The 27948-nt window shown below is 48.8% G+C and overlaps 9 protein-coding genes across 9 annotated transcripts; 7 read left to right on the top strand and 2 right to left on the bottom strand.

The window, feature by feature from the left end:
* Positions 1 to 817: 817 nt before the first annotated feature.
* Positions 818 to 3356, top strand: F5B22DRAFT_662354 (uncharacterized protein; the record flags this gene model as incomplete). The annotated part of the gene is made up of 7 exons (XM_047980434.1): positions 818 to 1427; positions 1481 to 1721; positions 1790 to 2064; positions 2128 to 2468; positions 2543 to 2710; positions 2850 to 2999; positions 3076 to 3356. Exons 1-7 carry the CDS (start codon positions 1378 to 1380, stop codon positions 3354 to 3356), a joined length of 1506 nt encoding a protein of 501 aa, XP_047833260.1. The 5' UTR covers positions 818 to 1377.
* A 175-nt stretch (positions 3357 to 3531) lies between these two features.
* On the top strand, positions 3532 to 4887 carry F5B22DRAFT_596280 (Alpha/beta hydrolase fold-1). Its single transcript, XM_047974214.1, has 2 exons — positions 3532 to 4398; positions 4462 to 4887. Exons 1-2 carry the CDS (start codon positions 3964 to 3966, stop codon positions 4810 to 4812), a joined length of 786 nt encoding a protein of 261 aa, XP_047833259.1. The 5' UTR covers positions 3532 to 3963; the 3' UTR covers positions 4813 to 4887.
* F5B22DRAFT_596276 (uncharacterized protein) lies at positions 4853 to 7662 on the bottom strand. Its single transcript, XM_047974213.1, has 3 exons — positions 7387 to 7662; positions 5110 to 7269; positions 4853 to 4962 (listed from the first exon to the last, which is right to left on the bottom strand). The coding sequence occupies exons 1-2, from the start codon at positions 7473 to 7475 to the stop codon at positions 5565 to 5567; spliced, it is 1794 nt and encodes a 597-aa protein (XP_047833258.1). The 5' UTR covers positions 7476 to 7662; the 3' UTR covers positions 4853 to 4962; positions 5110 to 5564.
* A 374-nt stretch (positions 7663 to 8036) lies between these two features.
* Positions 8037 to 10058, top strand: F5B22DRAFT_634648 (beta-lactamase/transpeptidase-like protein; the record flags this gene model as incomplete). The annotated part of the gene is made up of 5 exons (XM_047977011.1): positions 8037 to 8442; positions 8501 to 8650; positions 8726 to 8857; positions 8912 to 9176; positions 9233 to 10058. 5 exons carry the CDS (start codon positions 8037 to 8039, stop codon positions 10056 to 10058), a joined length of 1779 nt encoding a protein of 592 aa, XP_047833257.1.
* Positions 10059 to 10830: 772 nt separating this feature from the next.
* Positions 10831 to 12855, top strand: F5B22DRAFT_596264 (NADP-dependent oxidoreductase domain-containing protein). The gene is made up of 3 exons (XM_047974212.1): positions 10831 to 11360; positions 11433 to 11521; positions 11587 to 12855. The coding sequence occupies exons 1-3, from the start codon at positions 11291 to 11293 to the stop codon at positions 12415 to 12417; spliced, it is 990 nt and encodes a 329-aa protein (XP_047833256.1). The 5' UTR covers positions 10831 to 11290; the 3' UTR covers positions 12418 to 12855.
* Positions 12856 to 13207: 352 nt separating this feature from the next.
* F5B22DRAFT_643965 (uncharacterized protein) lies at positions 13208 to 13722 on the bottom strand (the record flags this gene model as incomplete). The annotated part of the gene is made up of 2 exons (XM_047978354.1): positions 13208 to 13525; positions 13594 to 13722. 2 exons carry the CDS (start codon positions 13720 to 13722, stop codon positions 13208 to 13210), a joined length of 447 nt encoding a protein of 148 aa, XP_047833255.1.
* A 2624-nt stretch (positions 13723 to 16346) lies between these two features.
* On the top strand, positions 16347 to 18872 carry F5B22DRAFT_566998 (pentachlorophenol monooxygenase). Its single transcript, XM_047973118.1, has one exon. It carries the CDS (start codon positions 16674 to 16676, stop codon positions 18342 to 18344), a length of 1671 nt encoding a protein of 556 aa, XP_047833254.1. The 5' UTR covers positions 16347 to 16673; the 3' UTR covers positions 18345 to 18872.
* A 1306-nt stretch (positions 18873 to 20178) lies between these two features.
* On the top strand, positions 20179 to 21381 carry F5B22DRAFT_566988 (methyltransferase domain protein). Its single transcript, XM_047973117.1, has one exon. It carries the CDS (start codon positions 20343 to 20345, stop codon positions 21078 to 21080), a length of 738 nt encoding a protein of 245 aa, XP_047833253.1. The 5' UTR covers positions 20179 to 20342; the 3' UTR covers positions 21081 to 21381.
* An 870-nt stretch (positions 21382 to 22251) lies between these two features.
* F5B22DRAFT_634644 (uncharacterized protein) lies at positions 22252 to 26332 on the top strand (the record flags this gene model as incomplete). Its single annotated transcript, XM_047977010.1, has 3 exons — positions 22252 to 22588; positions 22648 to 25575; positions 25641 to 26332. The coding sequence occupies 3 exons, from the start codon at positions 22252 to 22254 to the stop codon at positions 26330 to 26332; spliced, it is 3957 nt and encodes a 1318-aa protein (XP_047833252.1).
* Between the last annotated feature and the right edge of the window lie 1616 nt (positions 26333 to 27948).

The following is a 27948-nucleotide window of genomic DNA, read 5'->3' as shown; positions in this document are numbered from 1 at the left end:
CACTCCATGGACTAGGAATGGCAAATTGAAAATGCAGCTTTTCCATACTCTATGTTCAGCTCCAACGCCCTACAAGTTCTCACATATGTCAGTGGGCCTTAAGGCCCACGGCTGCGATTACATTAGGCAGGATAATCATGTCTAGGTATCGTGTAATCGGCTGATTTTGGATAGGGATCTTTGGGAGGTTCCACGTGGAACAATTGCGTCTGACAAGAGCTGCTGAGTACAGCTCACCTTTACGCTGACTTGACGTGATATCCTATTGGGTGAATATCATTACGGGCTGCATGTGCTTCGTATGTATGTATGAGACGAAAACGGCAGGATTTTGCGGCTGACTTCAGCAGCCTAGCGTTGTGTAACCACACAAGACGTATTCGAGAACGAAACTACCCTATAGGCGTTGCTGACACACATATGTGCTGCGTTAGGTATTCTGTAGAGAGATCAGCCCTATGAGGCTATGCGCTCTATTTTCTGACACCGCCGTTCACCGTGATCGTCGAAATTTCTGACGTTGGATATTATCACTTACGTGTTAGCACGTCATGAGCACGTTCGTACGTTCGACCACGCCACTGGCTTTGCCTATTCATTTTGCGCCCTTAGATCTCTCGCAAATGAGCGGCTCATTAAGTAATAACCTGCAAAGAATTATTCTTCGCAGCCACTGGCATAAGCAATGTGACGGTGTAACCGAATGCTACAGACCATTTGCTATGACAAGGAAGAGGCTTTCGCACTCCAGAATGCGCTCTTCGCACTACTATGAGACCTAAGCCGTGGCTTAAAATAAGGGCAAGCCGTATTTATGCGTGTTTGTGCCAGCCTTAACTCGTTGTCTGCCGTCTAGTCGTTACCTCCACGTAGGCCAAGCCAAGGTGTGAGAGGTGATTCACACCGAATGCCTTCATACTTTTGATTAGTCAATCTTATTGGATCAGCTACGTCGTCAGCTTGACACGCGTGACTCCGGTTCAACCGGCGATTACGTTTCCAAAGCAATTGACTGGCCGAGGTAGCGCCATCTTGGAAGAATGAGACATCTCCCATTACTGGCAGGCAAATAAGGCAGCATATCGACAGGCTATCTTGTAGCAAATACAGACAGGCTGTGGCCAAGAACATCAGCCACCCTGTGAAAGCGAAGGCGAAAAGTATCGGGGACTACGATTGTTCGGATGATCTGGGTAACATACATAGCTCTGGGGTGAATCTACATAAAGAACGCAAGCCTGCATTCAAGTCAGGCGAGTAACAAAGCACTTGGAGGACAAAGCTACGCACCTTAACTCATACCATTACACTGCCTCGATTTCAAGCTTCAATATAGCTTCTCCCAGGTGAAATAACATTGTCATCTACAACAATACCATGGCTAACCAACAGCCACTTGACATTAATAATGTGCAAGGTGATATCCTGTAAGTGCATATGGATCAATATCCCACGAGATGCTGACCGTGATGCGTGTCAGTGAGGGACTAGGGAAGAAGACGGAGCTCTTCTTCTTCTTCCGTATCAAGGCCGGCCAAGGCCTCCATTTCCGAGAACACCTGAGATCAATCATTCCTCTTATAACTACCACCACGGAAGCCAAGAAATTCCATCAGACCATCAAGGAGGGCAAGAAAGAAGCTGCCAATGAAGGCAGGCACTTCCCCCTGATTGAGAATAGTGGTGTGAATATCTCATTCTCCCAGAAGGGTCTGGTAGCGGTGAGTTGATAGAGCTCATAGCAATGCATTTTGAAAGAATAGAATCTAACGCAGCAGTCAATCCTCAGCTTGGAATCACCGATGACATTGGAGACAAAGTGTTCAAGGACGGAATGCTGGCGGATGCAGCGAACCTAGGCGATAATCTCACGGAATGGGACTCTGATTTCAAGAAGGATATCCACGGCGTGTTTGACATCACAGCCAATAGCATGGTTGTGCTTGACAGAACTCTTGATCATATCAAGAGAATATTCCGATCCGGACATAAGGACGCCACGATTGAGGAAGTTACTCAACTCCGAGGTCAGGTTAGACCTGGTGCTGAGAGTGGTCATGAGCAGTGAGTGCCCCTCAGCGCTTTCTAATAATCCCGTGCCCTGTTGCTAACAGCTACCGTGTCTAGCTTCGGCTTCAACGATGGACTCTCGCAGCCAGCCGTCGAAAACGTTGATGCCGGCGTCATATCCGAACCAGGCGAGGCGCCTGTCCGTCAAGGTGTAATCCTCCTCGGCCGTAAAGGCGACGACGGCCTCGTGTTTCCTCCGGGTACTCCACCACAGCATGTCACGCGCCCGTCCTGGGCCCTTGACGGAAGCTTCCTCGCGTTCCGCTACTTGAAGCAGCTTGTCCCTGAGTTCGATACCTTTTTACAGGAGAACGCTTTGAAGGGTATCCCGCCTGCCCCTGGGAATCCCACTGGAGCCGACCTTCTCGGCGCTCGTCTCGTTGGGCGATGGAAGAGCGGTAGGTTCAGCCTCAGACCCGGCTGCTTCAGCGGCAGTTAATGAATGTATTCCGTACTGATGTCAGTTACACAGGCGCCCCCATTGACTTGACACCTTTGCGCGACAACCCCGCTTTTGCTAAACGTCAAGATTTCCGTTTCGACCCTAATAACCAGGAGCGTTGTCCTTTTGCTGCGCACATCCGAAAGACCAACCCTCGCTCGGACTTGGACGGTCGCGGCGGTACGGAGATTCGCCGAAGTGAGTAACGTCCAGAACCATTTTCTTGCTCAATAGAAGAGAGGAACACTAGATATAAAACCCCTTACTCTCCACCAAGCATGGAGATATGAAATCAGACGCGGCTCAGAAAGGAAGTTACTAACTCTAAGTGATGCAGTCATTCGCCGTGGCATCGCCTTCGGACCTGAGGTAACAGAAAAGGAGAAAAGGGAGAGGAGAAGCTCCCCCGACGAGAAGCTGGAACGCGGCCTTCTTTTCGCCTGCTACCAGAGCAATCTAGGCAATGGATTCCACTTCATGCAACAGAGTAAGCAGTCCCAATCATAATAAGCCAAGCCTGCGTGAAGCGTCTGGGCGGCATGCTGACACATTTCTTCGTCTAGGCTGGGCAAATAACCGCACTTTCCCACCCAAGACCACTACTGTACCTCCGGTCCCAGCGCCGGGCATCGACCCGATTATCGGTGTCGCAACGGATAACCTGCCCCGGCAGATGGTGGGGGCGAGCCCGGACATCTCGGGGGCGAATACGGAACTAGATTTCAGCGCTAGATGGGTGATCTCGCGCGGTGGAGAGTACTTCTTCACGCCGTCCATCCCGGCGCTGAAGAATACTTTCGCGGCTCCTTGCCACCCTGGTCAGCATGGTCGCCCCGAGTTGTGAGGCCGGTCGTTTCCGCCTTCGACATTGGCTTAGCGGTTTCCTACGATATAGCAATATTCATTCCTCTAGTTGAACAGATAATTTTCTATGTAGCCCATATCACATGATTTTTCGTGACCTTGTGTTCCTTTGTAGATGCAACTTGATGTATACTCTCAGCTCCTAAATGCTGGTAGGCCGAATGACCCCACCAACTGAAGTCTGACCCCAATGCAACCATCTTCATCAGCTGCAGCCCAACGGCAAAGACATAACATCTCCCGCATCCCAATCCGCCATAGGCATTGGGCCAATTAATACTGGAAGTGTAGTTCCCAGATGACAAATGCACTGAAGCGCTTTTGTAAAAGCATACAGATAATTGGGCAGCGCAAAGATCTGCGGTACCCACATGTGGGAGCAACGGCACGTTGAAGCTCCGGCACAGGGGTCAGTTACGTGATTTCAGGTAAGCCACGGGAGAGTCGATCGGGGTGATTAGAAGACATAACCTCAAGCAAAGCAGCGATCATCATATGAATTCCGTTCATATAAATGATAGAGCAGAGCCTCAACTCCGCTGAACAACTCAGCATTAACCACGCCAATCAATACAAACACGTCCAAAATGTCGAAGCCTTACTTCCTCCTCGCTACAGGCTCCTTCGCCCCAGCATATTTCTACGACAATCTTGTCGAGCAGGTAAAGGCGCGAGGATATGACATGAAGGTCATACATCTTGCAACCGTCGGTGTCGGTCCAGGACAAGGACGTGACACGCCACCCGCGACAATGTACGACGACGCCGCTCTCATCGCCAAAGAAGTTGAAGCGCTCGCAGATGAGGGGCGAGAGATCATCCTCGTCGCGCATTCCTACGGCGGCATGCCTGCGACGGAGAGCACCAAGGGCCTCTCAGTCCAGGAGCGGCAGAAGGCGGGAAAGAAGGGAGGCATAGTGAGACTCGCGTACAAGACTGTCGCCGTGGCAACTCCAGGCCACTCCACAGCCGAGGCGCTCCCCGCACCACCCGCAGATAAACCTCCAGTGCTGGCACCGGATGTCAGTGCATATCCCCCCAGTCCTCATGACGTAACCGCGATGTTGACGTTAAAGTAATTACAGGAGAAAGGTTGGCTGCACTTCACAGACATCGAGCGCTCGGCAGCGACGTGTTTCTCCGACGTGCCCACCAAGGAAGAGCAAATGCGCTATCAGATGCAATTCACTTTGCATTCCGGCGTGAGTTTCGCGAACCCGCTCACGCACGCGGGGTATAAGGACGTGCCGGTGTCGTATCTAGTCTGCGAGGACGACTTGGTCATTCCCGCGGATTGGCAGAGGAAGGAGATCGAGATGCTCAAGGCTGAGACTGGAAATAAGGTCGATGTGACGAGCATCAAGGCGGGGCATTGTCCGACTATCATGCATCTTGACAAGGTGGTTGATTGGTTTATGCATGTTGCTGCCCAATGAGTCGTGTACGGTGAACGTTTATTGATATGGCTTTGAGTTGATAGCTTCGTAGCATTCAACTTGGAATATCCCAAACTTCTTGGCATTTCTTCTGTGGTCAACGCAAGACGTTATAGCGATGACTAACCGTGCTGACTCTATTTGATTGTGGTAAGTAATGTCAGTCTGCAAAGAACGCCATTATAAAAGTTGCAAGTGGCATAGAAGACTTCGCTCCTAGGACATATCGCTCGCACTTCTTACTTAATACTCTGCCCGTTATCAGAAGCCACCACGTAGAGCTAACTATCTTGCTAGATCGGTTACTATACAAAAACAGTATCACGAATATTCTTCGCTTGCGCCGTATACAGCAGTTGAAAAATGGAACTGGCGCTTATCAAGCCAATGTTCGCGACAATTTGGACCCCGATTGGATCCTACGAGCACCGAAATGCGTTCGAGAACAACTGAACTGGTCGGTTGTGCTATAATTTTATGCAAAATGAGTTCATACGTAATGACTTGCAGATAACTCTATCTAGGAGGGATTTCGGTTACCAAATAATTAAGACTTCGCGTATGCCTTCATACCTGGGTTCGTTAGATGACTCTCAATTTTTTAGCTCAGTACCACCTCTGTCGTGACAATGTTACAGCGGGAATTACTCACGGTTGCACCACAGGACCGGTATTTTGGTCATTAGACACTCTCGCAATATTATTAGCCACTTTTCTTAAGGTTCGATATCCCTACCCCTTTTTCGCTGTCTCTACCAAGTCAACAAATTTCTCTTCGCCGACGCCCCTGCCAGGAAATCCCTCCATGTTCGACTCTCTATCACAGCTGTCCTCACCCCTTGGAAGACAACTTTGTAATTGTAGACACGATCCAACACTTCAACTTCCCCATCATCTTCATCTTCACTTCTAACCTGGCCTTCCCCCGAGACTTCTTTGCACATGGCACTTGCCCTCTCTTGTCTCATCATTAAGTCCGCAAGCGCAGCGCTGAATGACGTGTCCCAGAGACCATCACATCTCGGGTACTTCCTTAGTAGGAGCACAGCTCGCTGACGTAAAGATTGTGGGAATCCACTATGGGCTACCATGTAGAGAGGTTGTGTCGTGGATGGCGTTGGGATGGTAGACGACGTATTACTAATTTGACCAAGCTGGAGAATTTTTTCACCGGTAGAAAGTATGTCTTCGAACTGCAAGCGTAGATAGTGTTGGGTGATAGGTTGTGAGGGTGTATCAGGGTTACAGAGGAGGAGGAGCCGCATTGTGGTGAGGAAAAGACGCAGTGTGAGAATGGATTTATTGAGAGGGTTTCTGGTAAACTCAGCATGGGTAGCTGTTTCTGTTTCGGTATGACAAGTCTGATAGAATGTGCGAAGTCTTGTGTAACATCGCCTGTAGGGTTCTTGTCCAGATATTAGGGCTTGAAGGCTTGATATGTCGCCCTTACCAACCACCTCTGCGAGTTTATCGCTGTGCTTCTGTGAGTATAGTATGAGACCATAGAATAGAGATTCGGCCGCACGATTCGCGTTGATAATATTTTCGCTCGCAACACAGCTCATACCGAGTCTGCCAGGGTCGTTTGGAGGTTCTCGATAGGAGAGCCACAAGTTGAAATTGTGGTTTTTGCTCGTCTCGTGTATCAGCCCGCCACAATTCATTGCCTGGCGATGAGATTCCAGGTTCGCTATGATTGCTTGCAGCGTAGCCAAAGAAACGGGAATTTTTGCTGACGAGCCGAGAATCCCAGGCCCTGTCTCGGTACTCGGGTCCGGAGTATGTTGGAACGTCGATTTCAGGCACATGGTTCGCCCATCTACTAGCATAGCTTGTATGATCTTGTGGCCTGCGGATAGATGCATGAAAGCCTGTTCATGATGGCTTTGCAAGCTGCAAATGTGTGTAAATAGTACGCTTGCTGTCAAAGTACGCCATTTGTCTATTTCGAGCGATGTATTTACCAGGGCCTTGATTGCTAGATTAGATTGTTGCAGTATGAATTCATTGCTGTTGTGCGAGTCTCTCGAAGCTTCATTTGTCTTGTTGCTTGAAAGATATGCCTCGTATACAGCACCAAGACTAACCACGGCGTGCCATATTGCCCTGTCGACGAAACAGGCGCGAGGGATTTCGCATAGCCAGAAGTCACCGTCGAAAACCCCTGCAAGTGAAGGGGCAGCTACTTCCATGAAAAAGCGATAGCTGCGAGCTTCTGCCACACTTGTCCGGGGTAATGCAATCTTCAGCTCAACGAGAGCTCCATGTGTTTGTGCACGGGGAGTCGCATGACTCAACGCAGTTGTCGACCCATTGACAATCGCCAGCGGGTGAGCTGTAGTGTGTTCTGGGCGAGCACATTCATTGGGTGATTTCGTGAAGCCTTCGCACCGATAACCAGCAGAGAGACAGCGAGTACATTGCGGTTTTGTTTCATCACACTTCACTTTTCTCTTCCTGTTTACGAGCACATTGCATTAGCTTTGACATTTGCCATCACCCAAGACTGATGGCCTTGTACAGCGAGGCTCAATGTCGGTTAGGAGAGTATACCAAGAGGGGAAATGGCCTTACTTGCAGTTGGAACACCCATTCCGACTTCGTGGATGATAGGTACGTTTGGGTTGTGGCTTCTCAGAGCCTGTATCACGGAAAAGCACCATCGCTGACACCTGAGATATGGATCGCCAAGTCTCGGCAGCTCGGTTAGCCCGACGTCAGTAAAAGTCGCCGAAACACTCGTTAATAACTAAAGACGCAATTAATATGCTTGCGCATGACACAGAAATAAGACGTATGATGTGCTCAAAAGTGAAATCTATTTTTCTGCCTAGTTAGATTTAATCAAACTTGCATCCATTTGAGGCTGAGCTCATCATCACACACACCCCGGATCTACTGGGGCCATCTCTAGCTCGGCACTTCGAAGCGACGCAGCCAATCGGGAGCTTCAATGCTAGGCAGCGATAATCTCATTGGCTGGATTTCTTTGTATGCCAAGAACTGACGTCGATCTCTCTCAGCTCCGTCTCCTGAGATGTGGTACCAGCTTGCCAGGGTCACTAGGAGGCATTACTGGGTCCGTACCTCATAATACAGTACATAGTAAAAGGAAGAGTCTGATATACGATGTCGTAGATATATAAGACCATGTCTTCTCGCTTTTGCGATTAGAGAATCCATCGTATAAAACATGATTAGAGCATCTCGTCGTTTTCTGCAATATGAGGGCTATCAACACTTCCATTGCCACTTTCGCGGCGGCTACGTTGCCACTCTTCGCGTGTTTCACTACAGCGCAGTATAGCCCAAACTGCCCCCTTCAAGGTGCAGTGTTTCCCGTTCCAAAGAACTTGAAAAGGGACTCAGGAGCTATTGGCACGGGACTATCCGTTCTGCAGGATGAACTTCAAAAACTCATCAATAACCCACTTGCCTTCGACAATGCTAGTACAAGCTTTCAGCTAAATCTCTTCTCAAAAGATGAGAATCTTTTCAATTTCAGTTACGCCGCAACGAGTTTGGATAACACTTCACTTCCATCAAGAGGTTTAGACGAGAACACTATATTCCGTATTGGCAGCGTCTCCAAACTTTTGACAGTCTACGCACTCTTAGCTGAACTCGGCAGTAAGTCACGACCTAAGTCAACAACGTGCTTTTGATGATAGTTATTGACCTTATGTAGCGAACCACCTGAAAGATCCTGTCACGAAATGGGTGCCCGAACTTGCAGAATTCTCAAAGAATGGGGCTAATGACGCTGTGAGCCAAGTGAAGTGGGATGAGGTTACCATCGAGGCTCTTGCTAGTCATTCAGCTGGCTTAGACCGGGATTGTAAGTATATGACCTAGACTCAACACCCGTCAGCGCTTTGGACGTGGGCGAAGCTAATAGTTTCTGCAAACATAGATTCTCTTTCTGACTTTGCAAACCTTATCAATGAGACAATAGCAGAGCAGGCTGCACTTCCACCACTTGCGCCCGAAGATATCCCAACTTGTGGCACCACCGACTTCTTGCTTCCATCATGCTCGCGTGCAGGTAAGTGATGCATTCGCCTCGATGAGAGAGGTAACCTTGGTAACATCAGTATAGATTTTCTCAACGAAGTCAAGGCTTTGCACCCCGTTACCTCGACGTTCCACACGCCCGTGTACTCCAATATGGCATTTCAAATTCTTGCCTACGCACTAGAAGGAATTACCGGCAAATCATTCACCGATATATTTCAGTCCTCGATCATCAACCGTTTGGGGCTAAGCAGAACATCGTTGCAACCTCCAAACAGCACGAAAGAAGGCATCATACCAGGAGACAAGATCTCAAGCTGGTGGAGTGTGGACCTTGCTGATGCAAGCCCGTAAGTGTCTCTATCGCCCCAAATTTGCTAGGCAGCATATGACTGACATAGATAAGAGTGGGCGGCATTTTTTCAACTGGAGCAGACATGGCGACATTAGGGCAGTCCATTCTCAATTCCAGTATCCTGAGCCCGATGACAACTCGACAATGGCTACGTCCCATCGCCCATACAGCCGACCTCCACGTAGCAGTCGGTATGCCATGGGAGATACATCGCCTACTGCAACCTGTTTCATCAGGAAGCGATCACACGCGCGTCGTTGACCTCTACACGAAGAATGGTATGCTGGGTGGTTACTCAACGCTTTTCGTACTTTCGCCAGAGCACGACTTCGGTTTCGCTCTCTTGACTGCCAGCCCTACAACTGCGGCTGAGTCTGCAGCACGCGCAGTAGCGCTCAATGTCATCGGCGATATTGTTACAAGTACCATGGTTTCGGCTTTCGAGCAAGCCGCCCGCGATGAGGCCGCATATAACTTCGGAGGGATTTATGCCAGCTCTAATATGAGCCTGGAGATCTCTGTGGATAACGCTCATCCGGGACTTAAGCTTAGTAACTGGACCATGGGTGACAAGGACGTATTGGAGCAGTATACAGGAGTGCCGAACGCGCAGGTTGACGCCAGACTGTATCCTATGGATCTGGAGAGCAACGGCAAAATATCTTTCCGCGCTGTGTACGAAGGGGTTCGTAACGCTTCTCAGACATCGCAACCCGGGGTTGTGTTCTCTCAGGGTTGCCTGCCTTGGGGAGGTGTTGCTGCGTTACACTATGGGAAAATCGCATTTGACGATTTCGTGTTTGAGGTGGATGACAAGGGCAGGGCGACTTCTATAATTCCTAGAATCACACGACAGACTTTAGAGAGGACCAAGTAAGTTGTTACCACAATGAGCCTGTCCGGAGTATGATTCATGATAACAAACTGACTTTCATCAGACCAAGGTCTCCTAATTGCGAGTAAGCCGTTGCGAGTTATTGGCAAACTACGCAGGGCTCTTATCTCGGCATCCTCGAAAGGAAGTGATAGCGCCGTGCCATCATTGTGCGCCAACTAGTCTTTTCAAATGCTTCTTGAATGGTTCCTCAGGCTCAAGCGCACCGTTTCTTGACACTATAATATCTGTTAGTTATTTGTACTTTACACGCCCGTTGCCTGAACAGCTGCTGTCACCTGGTGCCCAGCTCGCAATGGCCACGTACAACTGTAAAATAGTTCTCCTTTCCTCTTTATACTTGTATTAATATACAATTCCAGCTGTCATACGAAGTCTGGCCTTCAGAGTGAAGCCGTCGTATAATAATAAACATAGGCGATTTAGAAGCCTTGCGAGCTCCAGGGTTCATCGCCTTCTATCTCGGACATTAGAAGTAAGCGAGATCTCCTAACCTCCGGACCCTACTTCCGATGAAACGCGCGGCCCGACAATAGTCTGTAGTGTCACGTGATCAAAGCTCAGCACAGAGATTTCGGGCTTTGCACCATCCCGTGTTACATCCATGAGTGCGTTTAGTAGGCAGTCAGCGGCCGGTGACTTAAGTTGTCATTTGCGTATGAGTATATCGAAGCACTGTAATACTATGCAACAGTCCCTCTCCGCGTCTCGGCTTCGGGGGGTTTCGAGTCTCTACTCCTTCAACGCCACTTCATACAATCTAGGACTCCTTTACCCGTTGGGCTCTCATGCTTTAACTGTTGGTTGCTTGCATCTAACAATCTGACCTTGTGATTCCGTACCCAATCGTTTATACATAGCCTTACTTTCGCCAGGGGTACTGTTAGCCGTAAGTGGCCCAGGGGGTCCCGGCAGACCCGGCAGTCTGCGCCGTGTGACAAGAGCATTATGGGACAATGGTATAGTATCATGCAGTGGCCGCCCTTGCCGTGGAGTTAGTTCTAATTATATCCGGATTGTTGTGTATACGTAGTCCATGCTCATACATCATATTTCATGCCCATGAGATTGTTGCGAGTGTCAATATAAAATGGAGCTGGCCAGATTTCTCGTTGGCAACTTGGAATACAGACTCACATCAACCTCACAGATTTATCTCAAGTCCTTTTTTCATCGCACAAAAATATAAACACCATAGTCTTGAAACGATTACGATGCCTGGAAACCTCCCACCTTCGACTATTGCAGGAAAGCCTGTAAACCCTATTGGTTATGGCATGATGAGTAGGTTCTCCCTAGACAATGCAAGAGCCATTGCCCAACGCGCATCATGAACTTCTGGCTTATCGGTGGCAGATCTGACCGCCCTTGGAACTGTTTCTCATGATGACGCTATCAAGTCGTTGAAGGCAGCCATTGACAATGGAGCCAACTTTTGGAACGGTGTTAGTAGAAGTTACATATATCAGTCCTAGGCTACAAAATTTACTGACACCGCTATTCAACCCAGGGATTGTTCTATGGCCCCCCTGAGGCGAATTCCCTTGTGCTTCTTAAAGACTATTTCACCCAGTATCCTAAGGATGCTACCAAGGTTGTGATCAGCATCAAGGGAGCGTATAACTTTGCCACCCTGACCCCAGACTGTACACCAGAGGGTATTCGGGCCTCTGTAGACGATGCTCTGCGCCAATTAGGTGGCACCCACCCTGTTGACCTATTCGAATGCGCTCGTATTGATCCAAACGTGCCTGTCGAGAATATGGTCAAGACCCTCGCTGAATTGATTAAGGAGGGGAAGATCGGTTCTTATGGTTTGAGCGAAGTCAACGCCAACACGATCCGCCGAGCACATGCGGTACACCCATGCGCCGGCGTTGAGGTGGAGATTAGCCTTTTCTCGCGCCATACCCTCGAAAAGGGTGGTATCGTCGATACTTGCCACGAGCTGGGGATCCCCATTATTGGCTACGGTGTATTGGATCGCGGCGTGCTTTCAGGGAAATTCAAAACGCTCGACGACATTCCTAAAGACGATCCACGACACCACTTTCCACGCTTCCAACCCGGTAATTTCGAACAAAACGTGAAATTAGCTGAGTTTGTACAAGGTATCGCGAAGAAGAAGGGGGTCACGCCTGCTCACGTGGCTATTGCATGGGTAAAACAACATGGCGTCCTCGCCATTCCTGGTGGTACTAAAGCAACCCAAGTAAAAGAGAACACCCAAGAAGTTGAACTCACTGACAGCGAGATGGCTGAGATTCAGGAAGCACTGGACAAGTACGAGGTCGCAGGGTTCCGATATCCAGAGTTCTTTGCTGCAGGTCTAAACCAATAGGTTAGCATGGCCGAACTCACAGGGTGTTTGAACGTGCGAAGTTGGATTTCGTGTCAGAATAGATTGTAGATGGAATGATTGTGTGATCAAAAGTTTAGGTCAGCTGGAGTGGAATCAAGCTAGACTCCTCTACAAATGATGACACATACGCAAGTTACTCCGTCGCAGCGAGGGAAACTTGATATATCACCCACTCAGATAATTGACACTCAGTTTCAGTTTTTCCTTGAGACTGCGGCTAGAAAGCTAAGAGTATTTGGCATCCCAGCTCCATCAAAATAATGTAATCATGGCCGTTGCAACATTTTGTTCAATAATATATTTCATACCCGCTAATTAGATCACTTTAACTCAAAGGACCACTCCAAGAATACATGAAATCCGAGAAAATCAAGGGGTTACTAGCTTCATGACCAATACACAACCATATAAACCTTATCTAAAATTCTCAACCTTTGATCAGAATCAATAACTGCTACAATATTGAATGGGACAGCGGGCAGGAGACTAAGCTAATTCGCCTGTGATAGCCGTTATTCGTATACCAGAATCAGGGATAATCTCCATCTAGCTTATATAAAACCTCGTCCCTTATATACGGCCTAATCACATAGGCGGATCGCGGGTAGGCCTTGCTAGAAGTATATAATACCTTGTTTGACGTGTATGCAGATATGACGAGCGATATCCTCATATTGATAACCTTGTATTGAATTTACAAGTCTCACTATGTAGGACTAGGATCGAAAATGTACCTGTGATACTATCTTAGCAGTTCAGTCTCAAAACTTCAATTACTGGTTACGAACTGTTGCGTAAAGTTCCTGACCACCTGATCAGTTTCCTCCTGAGGGTTAGGAAAATTATCTGGAGTTTTTCCTTTAACGGCTTGGCTAGCTCGAGTAAATGCTTGCTCTAACGTAGGTCGCCTAGCTGGGTCTCTGTACATGCACTCAGCCATGAGATGAGCTAGATCCTTGTCAAGCCATGGATAAGGATCTCTCCCATTTTTGGGAAGTAGGTAGGCACCAATAGTCTCGAAGCCTTCGTGTATTCCCGCTTCGTTGAAAATCTTGAATGGCTTCATGGTAATTAACGAAGCCAGTGCCTATATAAGACGTTGATCAGCTCAGATCTATGTAGCTTAGCTTGAAACTAGCGATTGTCACTATTTACCTGAGATACCCCAAACAGATTATCTGGCGGTCCTCCGTTAGCATCGAGACTAACCTGCGCAGCGCCAAAGTCGATTAACTTGAATGTAAACCCCTCTTGGTGTTCCCTATCGTGCTCTTCCGTCCTCATCATCATATTCCTTAGTTCAATATCATTGTGTTGCAGAAGGGACGGCTCCCTATTATGTGGAATCGTTTCCAGTATTGGCGTCGAACTACCTAGTGGGGCACCTATAGGATATGCCATCCCAATACAAGCTCGTATCACTATGGCGGCTCAATTAGTCTATCTATAATGAATGTATGGAGGGCGCAAGATACAATAACGAGTCTAGCAGAGAACCTACTACAGAGAAACAACGACCATAGTAGTCTGTTCGGCATATGCCCCCCGTCTGCCGCGATCCGATCAAACAAATTAACCAGATTACCACCGTTCATAAATTCCATCGCAAGTATAGGTCCTCGGATTCTAGTCAGGGGATCGAACACCCAGGCTAGGGGAGGGAACCGATTATTGTCATACATTGGCTTTTCGGTATCAGCAGACGCAATCATTTTGATAATATGCTTGGCTCCGTTGAGTTGCTTGTTTCTACTCTTTCAGTAAACCGTCAATATAAAGCGGGTCGTGAATAGGCCGAACCTTTAATGTAGTAATTTCATTCCGCAGTTGAGCGACTGCAGTATGTAGTGCGATTTTCACGGCGAGCCGAAATCCATCCGGCCTGCCCTTCTGACCTACGCGGAATATGAAACCAAACCCACCATGGCCCATCATTTGTTCATACTGCCAGAAAGTTGATGTCGAAAAGTAGCACTCTATCTCGTTGGCCAGTTGCAATACATGATGGTCAGACATTTTTTTTCGAACCGTCTCAGTCACGGTTCAAGCCATAAATCGACCGTCAAAATAAAAAGGTGCGACTTAGATCATGAAATATTACAATGTAGAAGAAAGTAGGTTCATTAATTATCAGATTTGTAATATTGTGTGGCACAAGGAGTGCTTTGTAGATCGGCGAGTGGACAAGGAACAAATGGTTCCGGTGCTATGTGTAGATGAATTGCTACTACCTTTTAAGTGGCTGCTGGCTATCAGTTACAAGGGTGGGCTACGTTCTATATAGATTTTGGTTACAAAGAAGTAGTATCGAGGGTACCCGCTATGGTAAGACATTTTCTTTATTCAACACACATGTCTCAGCGCGGGAGTATCCGGAAATAGTGCCAGCCTAACATAGAAATACCTACTAAACAAGCGTTTACGATTCATTGCACTGTGTGCGTATATACTTGAAGTTATGTACTTAGGAAAACGATGATTATAGGAGTATTTGTTGAGAAGCTGCACAACCTTACTGCACTGATGAGACCATGGTTATAAGGATGATACTTCCAAGTCCATGTGGTGCTTGTAACTGTCAGGGGTAGTATTTTCAGGGTGAAGCTGACTCGCAGGTAGGTAGCAGTAGGGTCATGGTTTCCTGAGACTTTCGATGCCGAATACTAAGGGGAGTCCGAGCCCATGATATTACACCTACCTCGTAAGCCGAATTAGCCTGTCAGGTTTACTTCAACTCAAACGGAATCTTATATCCTTTTGCCTCAATAGTATACTCATCAAACTTTCATTGTAGATCTCGCTAGGTTGGTATGGAACACCTGCTTGATTATCAATAGAAAGACCTTATCCCTCAGCTCAAGCTACACACTTAAGACTAACTAGTAATTATATTGTCATTGCTTTAGGTGACTGGGTGCTCAGTGGTGCTCGTCACGCTCACGATATCACTACACTACTATGCCCAAACCCATAAGTTTCCATCGGTCTGATGAGATAATAATATTTTATAACGTGTTCTAGATCAATTATACACTAACTCTCAGCTTGCCTCGGCAAGCGCTCATTGGACTTGCCCTGAGTCCCAGTTTTACTCGGCAAATGTTCCAGGCCTTAGTCCAAAACCAAGGACGAGCCTTGGCAAACCCTGCCCGTATATTCCTCTCCACATTAACGTCCACTCATCAGCCCTAAGACAAGTGCAGGGTGACTATAGATCAACCGACCATAAATGTCTTGGCAGCTAGCCGTTTCAATAATTACCCTTAAATACTCTAAGTAGCAGAGTACAAAAAGTATTAGCCACCACAGCCACTATACCAACTAACTAGTATATGACTGGCTGCGAAGGCTATATTGGCTGCGAAGGCTATACTGGTTGCGAAGGCTACGCTGGCTACGCTGGCTACGAAGGCTATACTGGCTACGAAGGCTAATTGTAAAGGTAAAACTAAGGGTATACTTATAGAGTATTCATTTAATATTAGTCTTTTTATTAGTATTAAGTGAGTACTCTATGAGTATACCCTTAGTTTTTACCTTTACAACCTTTTATAGCTTTTAAAGCCCTTATAGCCCTTATATAACCCTTCGTAGCCTTCGTAGCTAGTATACCTAGCCTTCGTAGCCAGCGCAACCAACGTAGCCTTCGCAGCCAGTATAGCCTTTATAGCCAGCGGTAACTAATATAATAGCTATAGGTGTAATGGCTGTAATAGGTAGCTAATATAGAGGTATTGAGTATTCAAGGGCAATTACTAGAAACGGCTAGATGCCAAGACCATTATGGTTGGTTGATCTTACACCACCTTCTTTTTGCGCTTAGCTCTCAGCCTTGAAAATGGCTGACTGCTATCTAGAACCCACAGCTGGGTTAATGGAGTGGAGAGAACGTAGCTTCACAAGTTTAAGTCAAGCGCATTCTTAGCTTGATTACGAGCAACGCACTCACCATCAGAATGCGGATAGTTTTATCGAGCTTAGAAATTTTCTTGGCAATAGTCGTGGCAGAGTCGTAACTAAGATGGTGTGAGCAGGAGTCATCCGTATCATCCCATCTTAACTATTATGGTTAGCCCCTTGAAGCTCTGGGTGGAGAACAGAGCTTGTCGTATAATTATCCCCTTTACTGGTTGTGCACCCACACTGCTGCCGGCAGATATAAAACCTTGCGATCTCACATTTACCATACAAGCTACGTAGAATACTGAAGCAGTGGCGAACTAGCTGTCCAAACCATGAGCGAACCGACAGATATCAGAGAGTCCAACGAGATCCTCATCGTTGGAGGAGGGCCTACGGGGCTCATCTTGTGTTATGAGCTTCTTCGTCGTCAGATTCCCGTACGCATTATTGAGAAGCGCCGGGGTGCGTCACACACAGCCCGAGCATTTAGCATTCATGCTCGCACAATGGAGATGTTTGACCACATGTCAATCAGCCCCCGGATGAAGGAAGTATGTCTAGAATGTCCAGGGAATATCTTCAATTTCCCGGGAATTCCTCCCGAGCAGTGCCCAAAGAATGACTTCACATCCCTTCCCACGAGATATCCGTTCTGGTATAAGATCAGCCAGAACAACTTCGAGCAAGTGCTCAGGAATCATCTCCTTGCTACACACGGTGTGGTACCGGAATACTCGACTCAGCTCATCGGTCTTTCAAAACCAGAAGAGGTGGAAGCCAAGGGGAGAGCCACCGCTGTAATCCAGTTACCGGATGGAAAGCATGAGAAGGTCAGCTATCCTTGGGTAGTTGGGTGTGATGGTGTCAGAAGCTTTGTTCGTCAAGCTGCTGGAATAGACTTTCCCGGCAATTATCTGGCTTCGATGGCTATGATGGACGGTCCGCTGGAAAACGTCAAAATCGATACCGATTGGATGCACTACTTCTTCAGCAAAGACCTCTTCATGGTATTCTCAAGCATGCCTGGAGATAATCTCTATCGTATCTATATGTCCGATCCCACAGGTGAACTTGCGAAGAGGGAAGACAAGCAGCAGATGTTTCAAGAAGTCTCCGACAAACTCGGCGTCGGCATCAAGGTCGGTAAACCTGAATGGGCAACGACCTGGGACGCATATAGCAACATGGCCTCGCGGTATCGCCATGGCAGACTGCTTATTTGTGGTGACGCTAGTCACGTCCACTCGCCTGCCGGCGGTCAGGGGATGAATGGGTGTATGCAGGACGCATTCAATCTAGGCTGGAAGCTCGCAGCTGTGTACAAAGGCCAAGCATCCCCCGGCATCCTCGACACCTACGAAAAGGAGCGCAAGCCCATTGGTGAACAAATCACCGCAGGTGCCGCCGCAACTCACAAGATTGTCCTGGGCTTCGGAATTGAGCCTGCAGACCGCTTTCCTCTAACCCAGGTGCCCGACTGGGAAGAGAAATGCGTGTATCTCGTCTCTGGCATAGCCCATAACTACACCGAAACTGTCACACCACTCCTCCCACTCATTTACCAGAACAATCCCGTTCCTGGCCCAAAACCAGGGAGCCGTGCCCCCGATGCGTTGCTCACAGTCTCTCCACAACGCTACGCATATGACATCTTTCGCCGTCCCGAATTCACTCTTCTCATCGTCCCAGACCTGTCTTCGGAGAGGAAACCTGGCCAGATAGCGCTCGCCGCGCGTGTCCGCGATACCATCATGCAGCGCTTCCGAGGTCACGTTTGCGTGTATTTAATATCGGATCAGCGTGAGGAAGAGTTCGGCTACGATAATCAAAGCATAGATCAAGTCGGCGAGCTCAGGGACAGATACGGTATTGAGAAAGATGGAGAAGGCGAGGGAAGGATTGTGCTTGTTCGTCCGGATTTGTATATTGCTTTAGCTTGTGAGCTTCCGCACTGGGAGGGCATTCTTGAATACCTAGCTGGATGGTACTTTGAAGCTAAGTAGACACGACTAGTGAATTCAGAGTAACAAGACGAGCGCCTAATTCGTCGGCTTACTGCGCACTTCCTACTTTATCTGGAAATGCTCTGCGATGTCTCGTTCTTCAATTGGCTAGTTAGCTGAAAATCGGGTATTTAACATACGTAATCGCTCAGTGCCTAAGCGCAATGGAACCCCTTTCCTACCTGCGGCCTTACTTTAGCTAACGCCCTGTGTTTCGCAGTATTGTACTGCGCCATATTTGGCAATATGATCACAGAGGCCAAGGAGTCGATGATCACGATTGATCCACGAGTGCTACCTTTGCCAGGCACCGAAACATCGTAGAGCACGGGGTTCTGAGACTTCATAGCTGCTGCTGCAGCTTAAGTAACAAGAAACGTTCCAAAGACATTTACATTTTTGACATGTCCGAAGTCCTCAGAATCTGTGCTCGAAATTAGACCGGAGGTCGTAGCGGCGATCTAAGTTTAACGACGCATTAGTGAATAGGATAGATCATGGATAAGGGAAGATGAGAGATGTGCTCACACCAGCCGAGTGAACACAATAACCACCACGTCCATACTACTCTACCATCTGTGTAACGACAGCCGTTACATCTGCTCCAATTGTGATATCGAGCTGGACTGCCGCGACGCTGTACCGCAATGCAATGACACCAAACAAACAATAACCTCTATTGACAACTGACCCTACGAGTAAAGACCTAATCGTACTTATCTATGTCTGTTGGCTGCTGGTCGTTTAATAGACATTGAGACGCTATGCTATGGTTACCACCTTGAACGAATCTTGGCACACCGAGGGCGTATCACCTCAAGTACATTTCCTCAACCATCAGGCCTGTCAAAGAATTTGCAATAACGGTAGGGCTTCCCCCACAGCTTCGTTTCAGTCATGACTGAGCCAAAATTCAGCTCTTGGAGACTTACTAAGTAGCAAGCACAAGTTCATGGGGCCATGCTTTCACGGAGCAGCTGCATCGACTTGTTCATGTGCTTGCGCAACGACGCCACACCACCTCTTGTTTTGTTCCATGCTGTTGAATTGTTGTGGTGTTGGCTGTTGGCTGAGGACGGAGAGGGATGGTGGGCTGCTACGTGCTAGCAAACGCGCTGTGATCCCCTGAAATATTTCATAGATTTTCATAATGCCTCATGGCGATCAAATTCAGCAAGGTTATGATAAGAATACTGTATAGGATAATGATATATGAATGATTCAATTATGAAGAGCATTTCTGAGCTACGCGGTCCATTATTTGCTGCGGATGGCTAAGAGAATAGGGCATGACCAGTGTTAACGACTGGGATATAAAACAAACTGACCACGCCCTTGACACTTCCCTTCTATTTGGATAGCTGAAGGATATGCCCAGAGAAGCGGCTACGGGCCTTTAAGGGCAGGTAACGGCCTTTGATGGCCACCACCTCATTGCTCCGATAACCTGAATTGAAAAGGCGACTTCTGTATAGGGAAATATGACAAATTATTACGGAAGATTAAGAACGAAACCGATTTGGAGTTCGCGCTATGGCAGCATATATCCGTTGACACCCACGTGTACAGGAATGCGCAGGGACGAGGCGTCGGTGTACATCACACTTGGAGCCATATTATCCCGCTACAAACCTGCCCACTGCCATAGAGAAGTCTTGTTATCAAAATAGACGTCAAATCTTCATTTCCCGTCTATTCTCTCTTAGGTTTGTTAACATCAAAGCGCTGGCGTCGGGTGACTCACGCCGAATATTGTGAGGCGGGGTAATCAGAGATGGCCTCGTGCATATCTAGCACTGCTGCTGAAACAAATGGCGGGATTATATGGTGTATAACAGAGCCTTACACTGCTGCATGATTTATCGAAGAGATGATTGTTTATCATTACTTCTGCCTCTAGGTGTTCGACATGATCATTAGCTTATTACGCGCTCAAGACACTTGCATGACCATTTCAGTATACAAGCGCGGAAGCGACTCGTCTTCGTTCAACCCGAAATGTCACAGAACGTTTACGACCAGAGCGAGTTCTTCGAGAACTACGTAAAGCTAGATCGGCAGACAAAGGGATTGGATGGCGCACCCGAGTGGCCGCGCCTACGCGAGATGTTGCCCACCCTCAAAGAAGCACAGGTGTTGGACCTCGGGTGTGGGTTCGGATGGTTCTCGCGTTTCGCGCGTTCAGGGGGTGCCGCGCGCGTACGAGGCATTGACCTCTCCGAGAAAATGCTAGAAAAAGCGCACAGCATGACGGCGGACGATGGTATTGCGTACGAGCAGGCAGACCTTGAGAACCTCACGCTTCCCGACGATGAGTACGATGTGGTGTATAGCTCGCTCACGTTCCACTACCTCACCAATCTTCCGAGTCTAGTGGCGGAGATCAGCAGAAGTTTGAAGCGCGGCGGCCGATTTGTCTTCTCAGTTGAGCATCCGCTGTTCACAGCGCCGACCACGCCGAGTCTTGTTGTGGTGGACGAGGATACTGGACGTAAAGCTTGGCAAGTCGACGCCTATCAACAAGAGGGGTTGCGGACCAGGAGCTGGTTCGTCGAGGGGGTTCACAAACAACACCGTACTATGAGTACGTACATCAATCTGTTACTGAGCTCCGGTTTCCGGTTGACGGACTTCGTGGAATGGTGTCCCTCGCAAGAGGAATTGAAGAGTAACCCGGGCTGGGACGTCGAGCTGATCCGGCCCACGTTCTTGTTAGTGGGAGCTGTGAAGGACTGATCAACCAGGCAGGTAAAAGGAAGGAATGAAGAGAAAAAAGCCGCGAGCATTGAAAACTACATCTTGTGCGTAAGAGATGTCATGACCACCGCTATCTGATGCCACAATCCAAAACCCGGAGATTTCTGTTCATTTGAGGATTCTTCAGTATAACACCTCTAAATAGGTCTTGTTTCCTACAGGTTTGGCATGAGATGAATTTGCTAGCATTCAAGTAGCAACATAGTCACAAAGTATACCTGAGTTATCATTTTATTATGTAGAGTCTAGATATAATCCCAGTATACATGTGCATGCTTTACTCTCGAAGGGTTTTATCTTCCCCGGCTTGATGATTTATCCATGATGTACCTATCTTAGGTATATAGGTACTTATCCAGGGAAGGATCTAGAGTGGGCTTAAAGGTAGCAAAGGAATAGCTCTGGGTACTGCGACGCGCGTATCTCGCCTTGAATCTACACGCCCTGGTTAGTATCTACCTTCGATATTGATGGAGGTACATTGGAGTAGATGTTGGAGGATCTTGGAGTACCTAGCTACGAAGTAGATGTATGTACATAGTCATTCCAGTACTCTATGTAAGTACCTACTGGAGAGACACCTGTAGGGGCGTAATTAGCGTGCCCGTAGCTACCCGTAGCTCTGCCGTAGGTACAGATACCGGCTAGACCGGCGTACATGTACCTGAATGGAGATCTGCTGTTGTCACTTGTTATCTGGCGTCATGCTGGGTCATGCTGGGTCTCGGCCCAGCTAGCTGCTGTAGCTAGCTAATCATGGCTTCTCTCCTGCATTGCGCCGACCATCCAGCTCGCTCTCTCTGTTCAAGCTCACCGCGCGCGCGACAACATACTTCACCTCACCTCGCCTCACCTCGCCTTACCTCGACATCGCCGGCGCCATCGTTGTAACTTCTCGTCGGCCCTCTATATATAGAATAACTTGCGCTGTCCTACATTACCGACAGTGGTGACAGTACCGCCGGTATACAATTCAGGTGCCATGATACATCAACCCCTGCGCGTTTCGTCATAACCTCTGAAAGAAGCTGGATCATCGCGAACGTCCCATCGGCAGCAGCCTCCTTCTAACCTTCGAGTATCCTGTATTCATGCAATTCAAAAAACAACCCCGATATCCGAGCGACGTCGGCGCACAGCAGCTGCCTGAATGCAGCCCCTGAACCCCTTCTTAGCCGCCTTCTTCAAGCCAGGGAGCTCCGTTGCCACCCAGTGCACGCCTGTTCACCACTACATCCTCCTCGTTCCGACTACCGAGTTCTTCCTCACCTCCCGCGAAGTCGAGACCGGGTCCCCGCTGTCCGACGTCGTCGCCACTGACGAATTCCTGGGGAGCCATGTCCTGCGCATCCCTAGCCCCTTCTCCGTCGCGGGAGGGAAGGATGGCGTCTCAAACTTGAGAGAATGGAGGGGAAAGGCCAAGCCGTATACTACACTCAATGGCCGAAGTGTTGTCATCAAAGATGCCTTCGTCTACAGCAATAAGGGTTGGTGGTCTCTATGCGCAACGCCCCCCTTTACGCGACCGTACTCTAACGATATCCAGGCTTCAAAACGCATACTCAGTCTCAGCTTTTATCCGATACGATTTGGCACGCCGATACGATCGAGCCTCGGCAATGGCTTATATACTTCATATCGAGACCTTTGGTTGGTACCTGGGAGGAGATCGAGATTCCTCGTGCCGTTTTTACGGAGGGCATGGCAAAGAGGCAAGCGGCGGAAGCGAAACAAGCTGCCGCTCTGGAGAATGGGGAGCCCAGCCTACCGAGGAAGAAAGATATCAAAAGCTTCCATGATCTCCTCAACAATTTCCCAAGCATCGCGAGACAGATGCACCCCGGGCTCGAAATGCTTTTCAAGGAGTTCAACACCATCTTCGATAAACCGCTGCCTCCACCACCGTCCGCAGCGCATATTCCAGACCCTCCGCCGGATGGCCCTATCGCCGCCGCTATGAAGAAGGTCCGGGCTAGCAGTCTACCGAGGCGACGAAGCAGTTTTGACAGACACAGCGGGGCGCCGCCCGTGGAGAACTTCTTCGCTGAAGAGGATGAGCATGTCATGCGAGCCTCTTTAGAAACAGCGGTTACGACTGCCATCGACCTCTTTCAAGGCGTCGACACGCAGCAGCTATCGATGCTTGGTGCTACAACAGAGCTAACCGGCCCGCTAGTAGAGAGACTTATTGAGAGATACGTGGCCGAAAATGTACATAATCTAATATGGCCACGACTCACTACTCTCCGGCGGCCACAAGACCAGGAGCTTGACGCTAAAATACGACAAATGGAATTCATCGATATTTCACAGTTAGGTATCTTGATAGAAGGGGGCCCTAAAGCCAAGCGCGCACTCGCGACAAGACTCGGTATCGCCGTCGATGACTTTAGACGGATGGCAAACGCAACAAGTGCTCAAGATATGATGCAAATCTTATTAGCAACAATTAAAGCTGCCACGCAATTAGCTGAGCAGCCAGATCCCAGCGGTAACGCCAAAACCTCGTCTGAAAAGAACGTACTCATGGTCAATGCTGATACTCTGGTGTCTCTTCTCCTATTTGTTGTAATTAGAGCAGGGGTTAAGAATCTACAGGCAAGACTGCTCTACATGAAACACTTCATCTTCATCGATGATGTTGACAGCGGAGAAATGGGATATGCTCTGAGCACGTTTGAAGCGGTTTTGTCCTACCTATTTGGCGATTCAAGTATTTTAAGGCGAGCTAGTCGCCGCAACAAAGCCCTATGGGACGCAACAGCCAAGGGTGAGGTGGACGAGCTGAGGAGAATAATAAATGGCTCTTCAGACGTCGCTGAGGATGATGATCTCCCCGCATCACCGCTCTCGAGCCGTGCTCCTTCGGTAAATTGGAGTATGTTTAGTGGTTCATACGGACGATCTTCATCGGCTTTGACACCATCAGAAACCTACTCTCAAGGGTCAGGTTTAGGCCATGTGTTTCCGTTCCAAAACAAACCATCAGATGATCTACCGACTGCTCCAGTCAAGAAGGTGAAGAAGGTTGCCATGGACACTAGAAGTATGTCTAGCGGCTCAGAATTCTCCTATCACTCGCGGACTGGCAGCATCATCACATTGGGCAGTGGGCTTGAAGGAGATACCTCTGTCGAACGTCTATGCCAAACTCAGGATTCTTTTGGCGAGTCAATTCCCATGATGGCTATTCAGAACGAGCGTCCGGAGGTGCTGAGATATCTCCTGTCATTAGAAGATTTTTTCCCTAAGGACATAATCCTCGAAGATACCAACAATGATGACACCACTCTCTTAAGTGCCGCTATACAGCTGGGCCACACTGAGCTGATTGACATCATTCTAGATTTCGTTTTGAAATCAAGCCCTGAGCTGCAGATTCGGCAATATTTTGCTCTACAGGACGTACGCGGCCGAAGTATAGCCCACTACCTGTTCCATGCGCCAGCTTTGATCACGCGAATTGGACACTTGATTCCTTGGCGGCAAAGAGACAAGAATGGCTTGACACCATTATTTGCTCTTTGCCGGTCTTATGATCATGCTGATTACACTAACATGGTTCAGGCTGGACTCGAATCTGCCGCTGTGGCCCAAGGGGATGGGCAGCCACTCCATCTCGATGATCACGTGGATTTCAAAGGCAACACTCTTCTACATATTGTTAATGATCCGCAGCTGGCTGTTAGGATCTTGTTGTTTTGTGATGTTGACGTGAACGCTACCAACGAAAAGAGATTTACCGCACTGATGGTCGCAAGTAAATATGGGCGTTTCGACATGGTGCGGACCCTCTATTCTGACAGGAGGGTAGATGTCGCAGTTAGAGAGGCCCGTGGATTAACAGCTGTAGAGCTCGCAAAAGATGACGAGGTTCGGAATCGCATCGACGACCTGGCTTTATTCACCATGACACCTGCCTCTGATGGTCGGATTACCGGCGTGGTCCGGTCATTCTTTGTGGAAGATGCTACCATCCGGCTAGTATTGAAATCGGGCGCCCCTGCAGAACAAAATTGCTACACAGTGACAAGTTGCCGACGCTCAACACTCGAGTTTGAGCATCTTGTTACCCTGCTATCTATGGAGAACCCGGCATCGTGGATTCCTAAAGTTACGAGTCAACGATCACCATTCCAGATTCCCTCTAAGCCATCACGGGCGGTCTTAAGGGACATACAAATGCGTACCAACGCCTTCTTAAAGATCATGCTATCACACCCTACGTTCGCGACACATGAAATGCTATGGGAATTTTTTCTAGTCCCAGAACTCCAGGCAGATATGATGGAACAGCGAAGTCGTTTGAAAGCGGAAACAAGAGTGGAAAGAGTGCGAGATGAATTTGAACCATTGGAGGACACCCACGAGGTAGAGCAATTCGTGGACCATGCGCGCGAGACAGTTCGTGGTGTTAATTACGCTACGAAGACACTTGCGCGCAGGATCAATGCAGTTGGAGTCGCCACAAACGGTATGTTGATTAGAGGTGGTAATCTAGAAGCAAAAAGAAGCAGTGCGCTAATAAGAGAGACACAGACCTATATGATGCTGCATATTTGATGTCCCGCATGGTGTCTACACTCGCATTTCTGCCGCCCACTCACACTACCGCGGTGGAGACTTACATCAAGACACTCGCACCACCTGCCACAAATCCACAGCATATATTCCATGCTTCGATCTTGGCACTGCAATCCACGATTCAAGCCATGCTTACAGCGTTGTCACGGCCGCCGCATCTCATAGCGCAGATCAGCCTGGCCCGCAAAGCCATCGAACGCAACTATAACTCGGTATCGCGCTCTACGAGATGGCCTCTCGGCTTACTAGACGAGACACGCCAGCGCATTAACGAAGAGAAAGAAGAGAGAGCCAGGCGAACTCAGGTTGAGCTGGATGATCTTTCAAAGGAGCTTCGCTACACGCAGCAGACTGTGGCTAGCGAATTAGCTGGTTGGCAGGAATTGCACGAGCGCATGGGACGGCAGGCCATCAAGGAATTCGCGAGGAGTATGTTGCTGATCGAACGCGAGCGGCTACAGGGTATCAAGAGGGCCTTGAGGAAGTTACATGATGCTCCTCTCGGTGCATCACCAATCGCTCAAGCGCACTGGCTCTCGGGTTCTATTCCGCCAAGCATACCTGAGATGGGTAAGAATCCACCAGCGAGCAATGGAGGCGAGTCTAGCGCCATGGGTGAAGCAACAGCAGTCAACGGTGTACAGTAAGACATATTGGTATAGACTTCTATACCGCATGTCGCAGTCATGGCGAATGCCCCGGGTCTGTCATGATAGGTCAGAGACCGTCAGCCTGGCTGCCACGTCACATGGCTGCTTTGTTTCTCAACGTGGGCGTTGTTTCGGCTTCTACCCCGCGTCAGGTGACCAGCATTGTTCGTTGGAGTTCAATGCGCCTCGCCCACCCAACAGAAAATTCAATTCAGCGAGTGTAGAGAATCAAGATATCTCGGGAGGCAGCCCACGGAGACATTAATATAGACAATTACGTATTGCTGCCGCTGCCCAACTTCCATGACGGTCCATTACCAGATTCACGCATGACAAAGGCCCGTTGGGAAGGCCGATTACGTGCGCCGGCGCTTCGGGGGCGGGCGTGAGCGGCGAGTAGTCTTTTGCTCTTGGGCCTACTGCGTACGTACGTACGGGTAGGGTTTCAAGGTAGTGGCAGTGTTCTAGCTCTAGCTCTGGCGGGCCATCATTGGCGAATCGGCTTGCTCGGTGCCTCTGCGCATGCCGGCAGCCTGATTTCCCAGGGACGTACGATGGGAATCCCAAGTCGGTCGATGGGAACCGGTCTCCTGCGGCCGTCGCCGGCCCTTTTTGGGCCTCCACCTTTCGTCATGACCACCTTGGTCCCTATCGAGATGGTCTTTGTCTGGCTGGGCTTTTTTTTTATGTAGGGAACTAGCTAAGCGGGGAGGATGGGTTTTGGAATTGACGGGGTGAATGTGATGGGCAGAGCAGTCGATGCACGCCTCAACGTCTGATGTGGTTGTGATTTGTTCGCGATGGGTGCGCACTTGTACGGGTTTCGCGGATTGCTTGTTCCGCAAGGCTAGGCTTAGTAGCTGATTGACCAATGGATGATACCCCCTTCTGGATGTGACTCGCTCGCAAAAATATGTGACAGTAGAAAAGGTTACATGCAGATTAGATCTGTTTCCTGGTGATGGTAGGAGTGATTTGACTGATTGATTGAGTGATTGATGGAGTTGTTTCTTTCCTCGCTGACTCACTGCCAACTAACCAGCCACATGGCGTTCGATACTGATCGGGATCACATCACATCTAGAGAGCGCATGAAAGAGGCTACTATACGGTAGTGATTTTTTTTTTCTCCCAGCCTTCTCATTACTACTAGTGCAGTGTACATGTATAGTTTGTGATGTTATGTAGCTAGCCATCCATCTACGTATGACTCACTTATGCCTACCTTCACCTGAAATCCGTCCCCATCTCACATCACATAACCTTGCGCACGACAGCAAGTAGTGAGTACACCATGTACGTTCAGTAGCACGATGCCCGTCTGATAAAGCTTCACCGACAGGTAGGTAGGTATTAGTCCGTAGGTTAGGTTCCGCCCGCATGCAGATATCTGCAAGTGCCGGGTATGAAGAGGGATGAGTCACTGGTGGTGATGCGATTTGGGGTTGGAGTTGGGGCAGATCGGTTGGTTGGTTGGTTGTCCAGCGGATGATCGACACGGTCGTGGGCCAGAGAAGATCTGAAACAAACGGAGGGGACTTTCTTTTTTTTTTGTGGGGGGGGGGGGGGGGGGGGGGGGGGGGGGGGGGGGGGGGGGGGGGGGGGGGGGGGGC

This window comes from Xylaria bambusicola, assembly GCF_022495145.1.
Source record: "Xylaria bambusicola strain CBS 139988 unplaced genomic scaffold F5B22scaffold_9, whole genome shotgun sequence".
In the NCBI taxonomy this organism is placed as follows: Eukaryota; Fungi; Ascomycota; class Sordariomycetes; order Xylariales; family Xylariaceae; genus Xylaria; species Xylaria bambusicola.
The sequence above is the reverse complement of the archived record's forward strand: the minus strand, read 5'-3'. Positions and strand labels throughout refer to the sequence as shown.

Bases quoted from the DNA above. Each gene is read 5' to 3' on its own strand.
- F5B22DRAFT_596264 (XM_047974212.1), top strand. From the start codon at position 11,291: ATGCCTGGAAACCTCCCACCTTCGACTATTGCAGGAAAGCCTGTAAAC. The intron at 11,361-11,432 runs GTAGGTTCTCCC...TATCGGTGGCAG, and splicing joins TATTGGTTATGGCATGATGA to ATCTGACCGCCCTTGGAACT. The intron at 11,522-11,586 runs GTTAGTAGAAGT...TATTCAACCCAG, and splicing joins GAGCCAACTTTTGGAACGGT to GGATTGTTCTATGGCCCCCC.
- F5B22DRAFT_596276 (XM_047974213.1), bottom strand. From the start codon at position 7,475: ATGGTGCTTTTCCGTGATACAGGCTCTGAGAAGCCACAACCCAAACGT. The intron at 7,270-7,386 runs GTAAGGCCATTT...GCTCGTAAACAG, and splicing joins AATGGGTGTTCCAACTGCAA to GAAGAGAAAAGTGAAGTGTG.
- F5B22DRAFT_596280 (XM_047974214.1), top strand. From the start codon at position 3,964: ATGTCGAAGCCTTACTTCCTCCTCGCTACAGGCTCCTTCGCCCCAGCA. The intron at 4,399-4,461 runs GTCAGTGCATAT...AAGTAATTACAG, and splicing joins CTCCAGTGCTGGCACCGGAT to GAGAAAGGTTGGCTGCACTT.
- F5B22DRAFT_566988 (XM_047973117.1), top strand. From the start codon at position 20,343: ATGTCACAGAACGTTTACGACCAGAGCGAGTTCTTCGAGAACTACGTA.
- F5B22DRAFT_566998 (XM_047973118.1), top strand. From the start codon at position 16,674: ATGAGCGAACCGACAGATATCAGAGAGTCCAACGAGATCCTCATCGTT.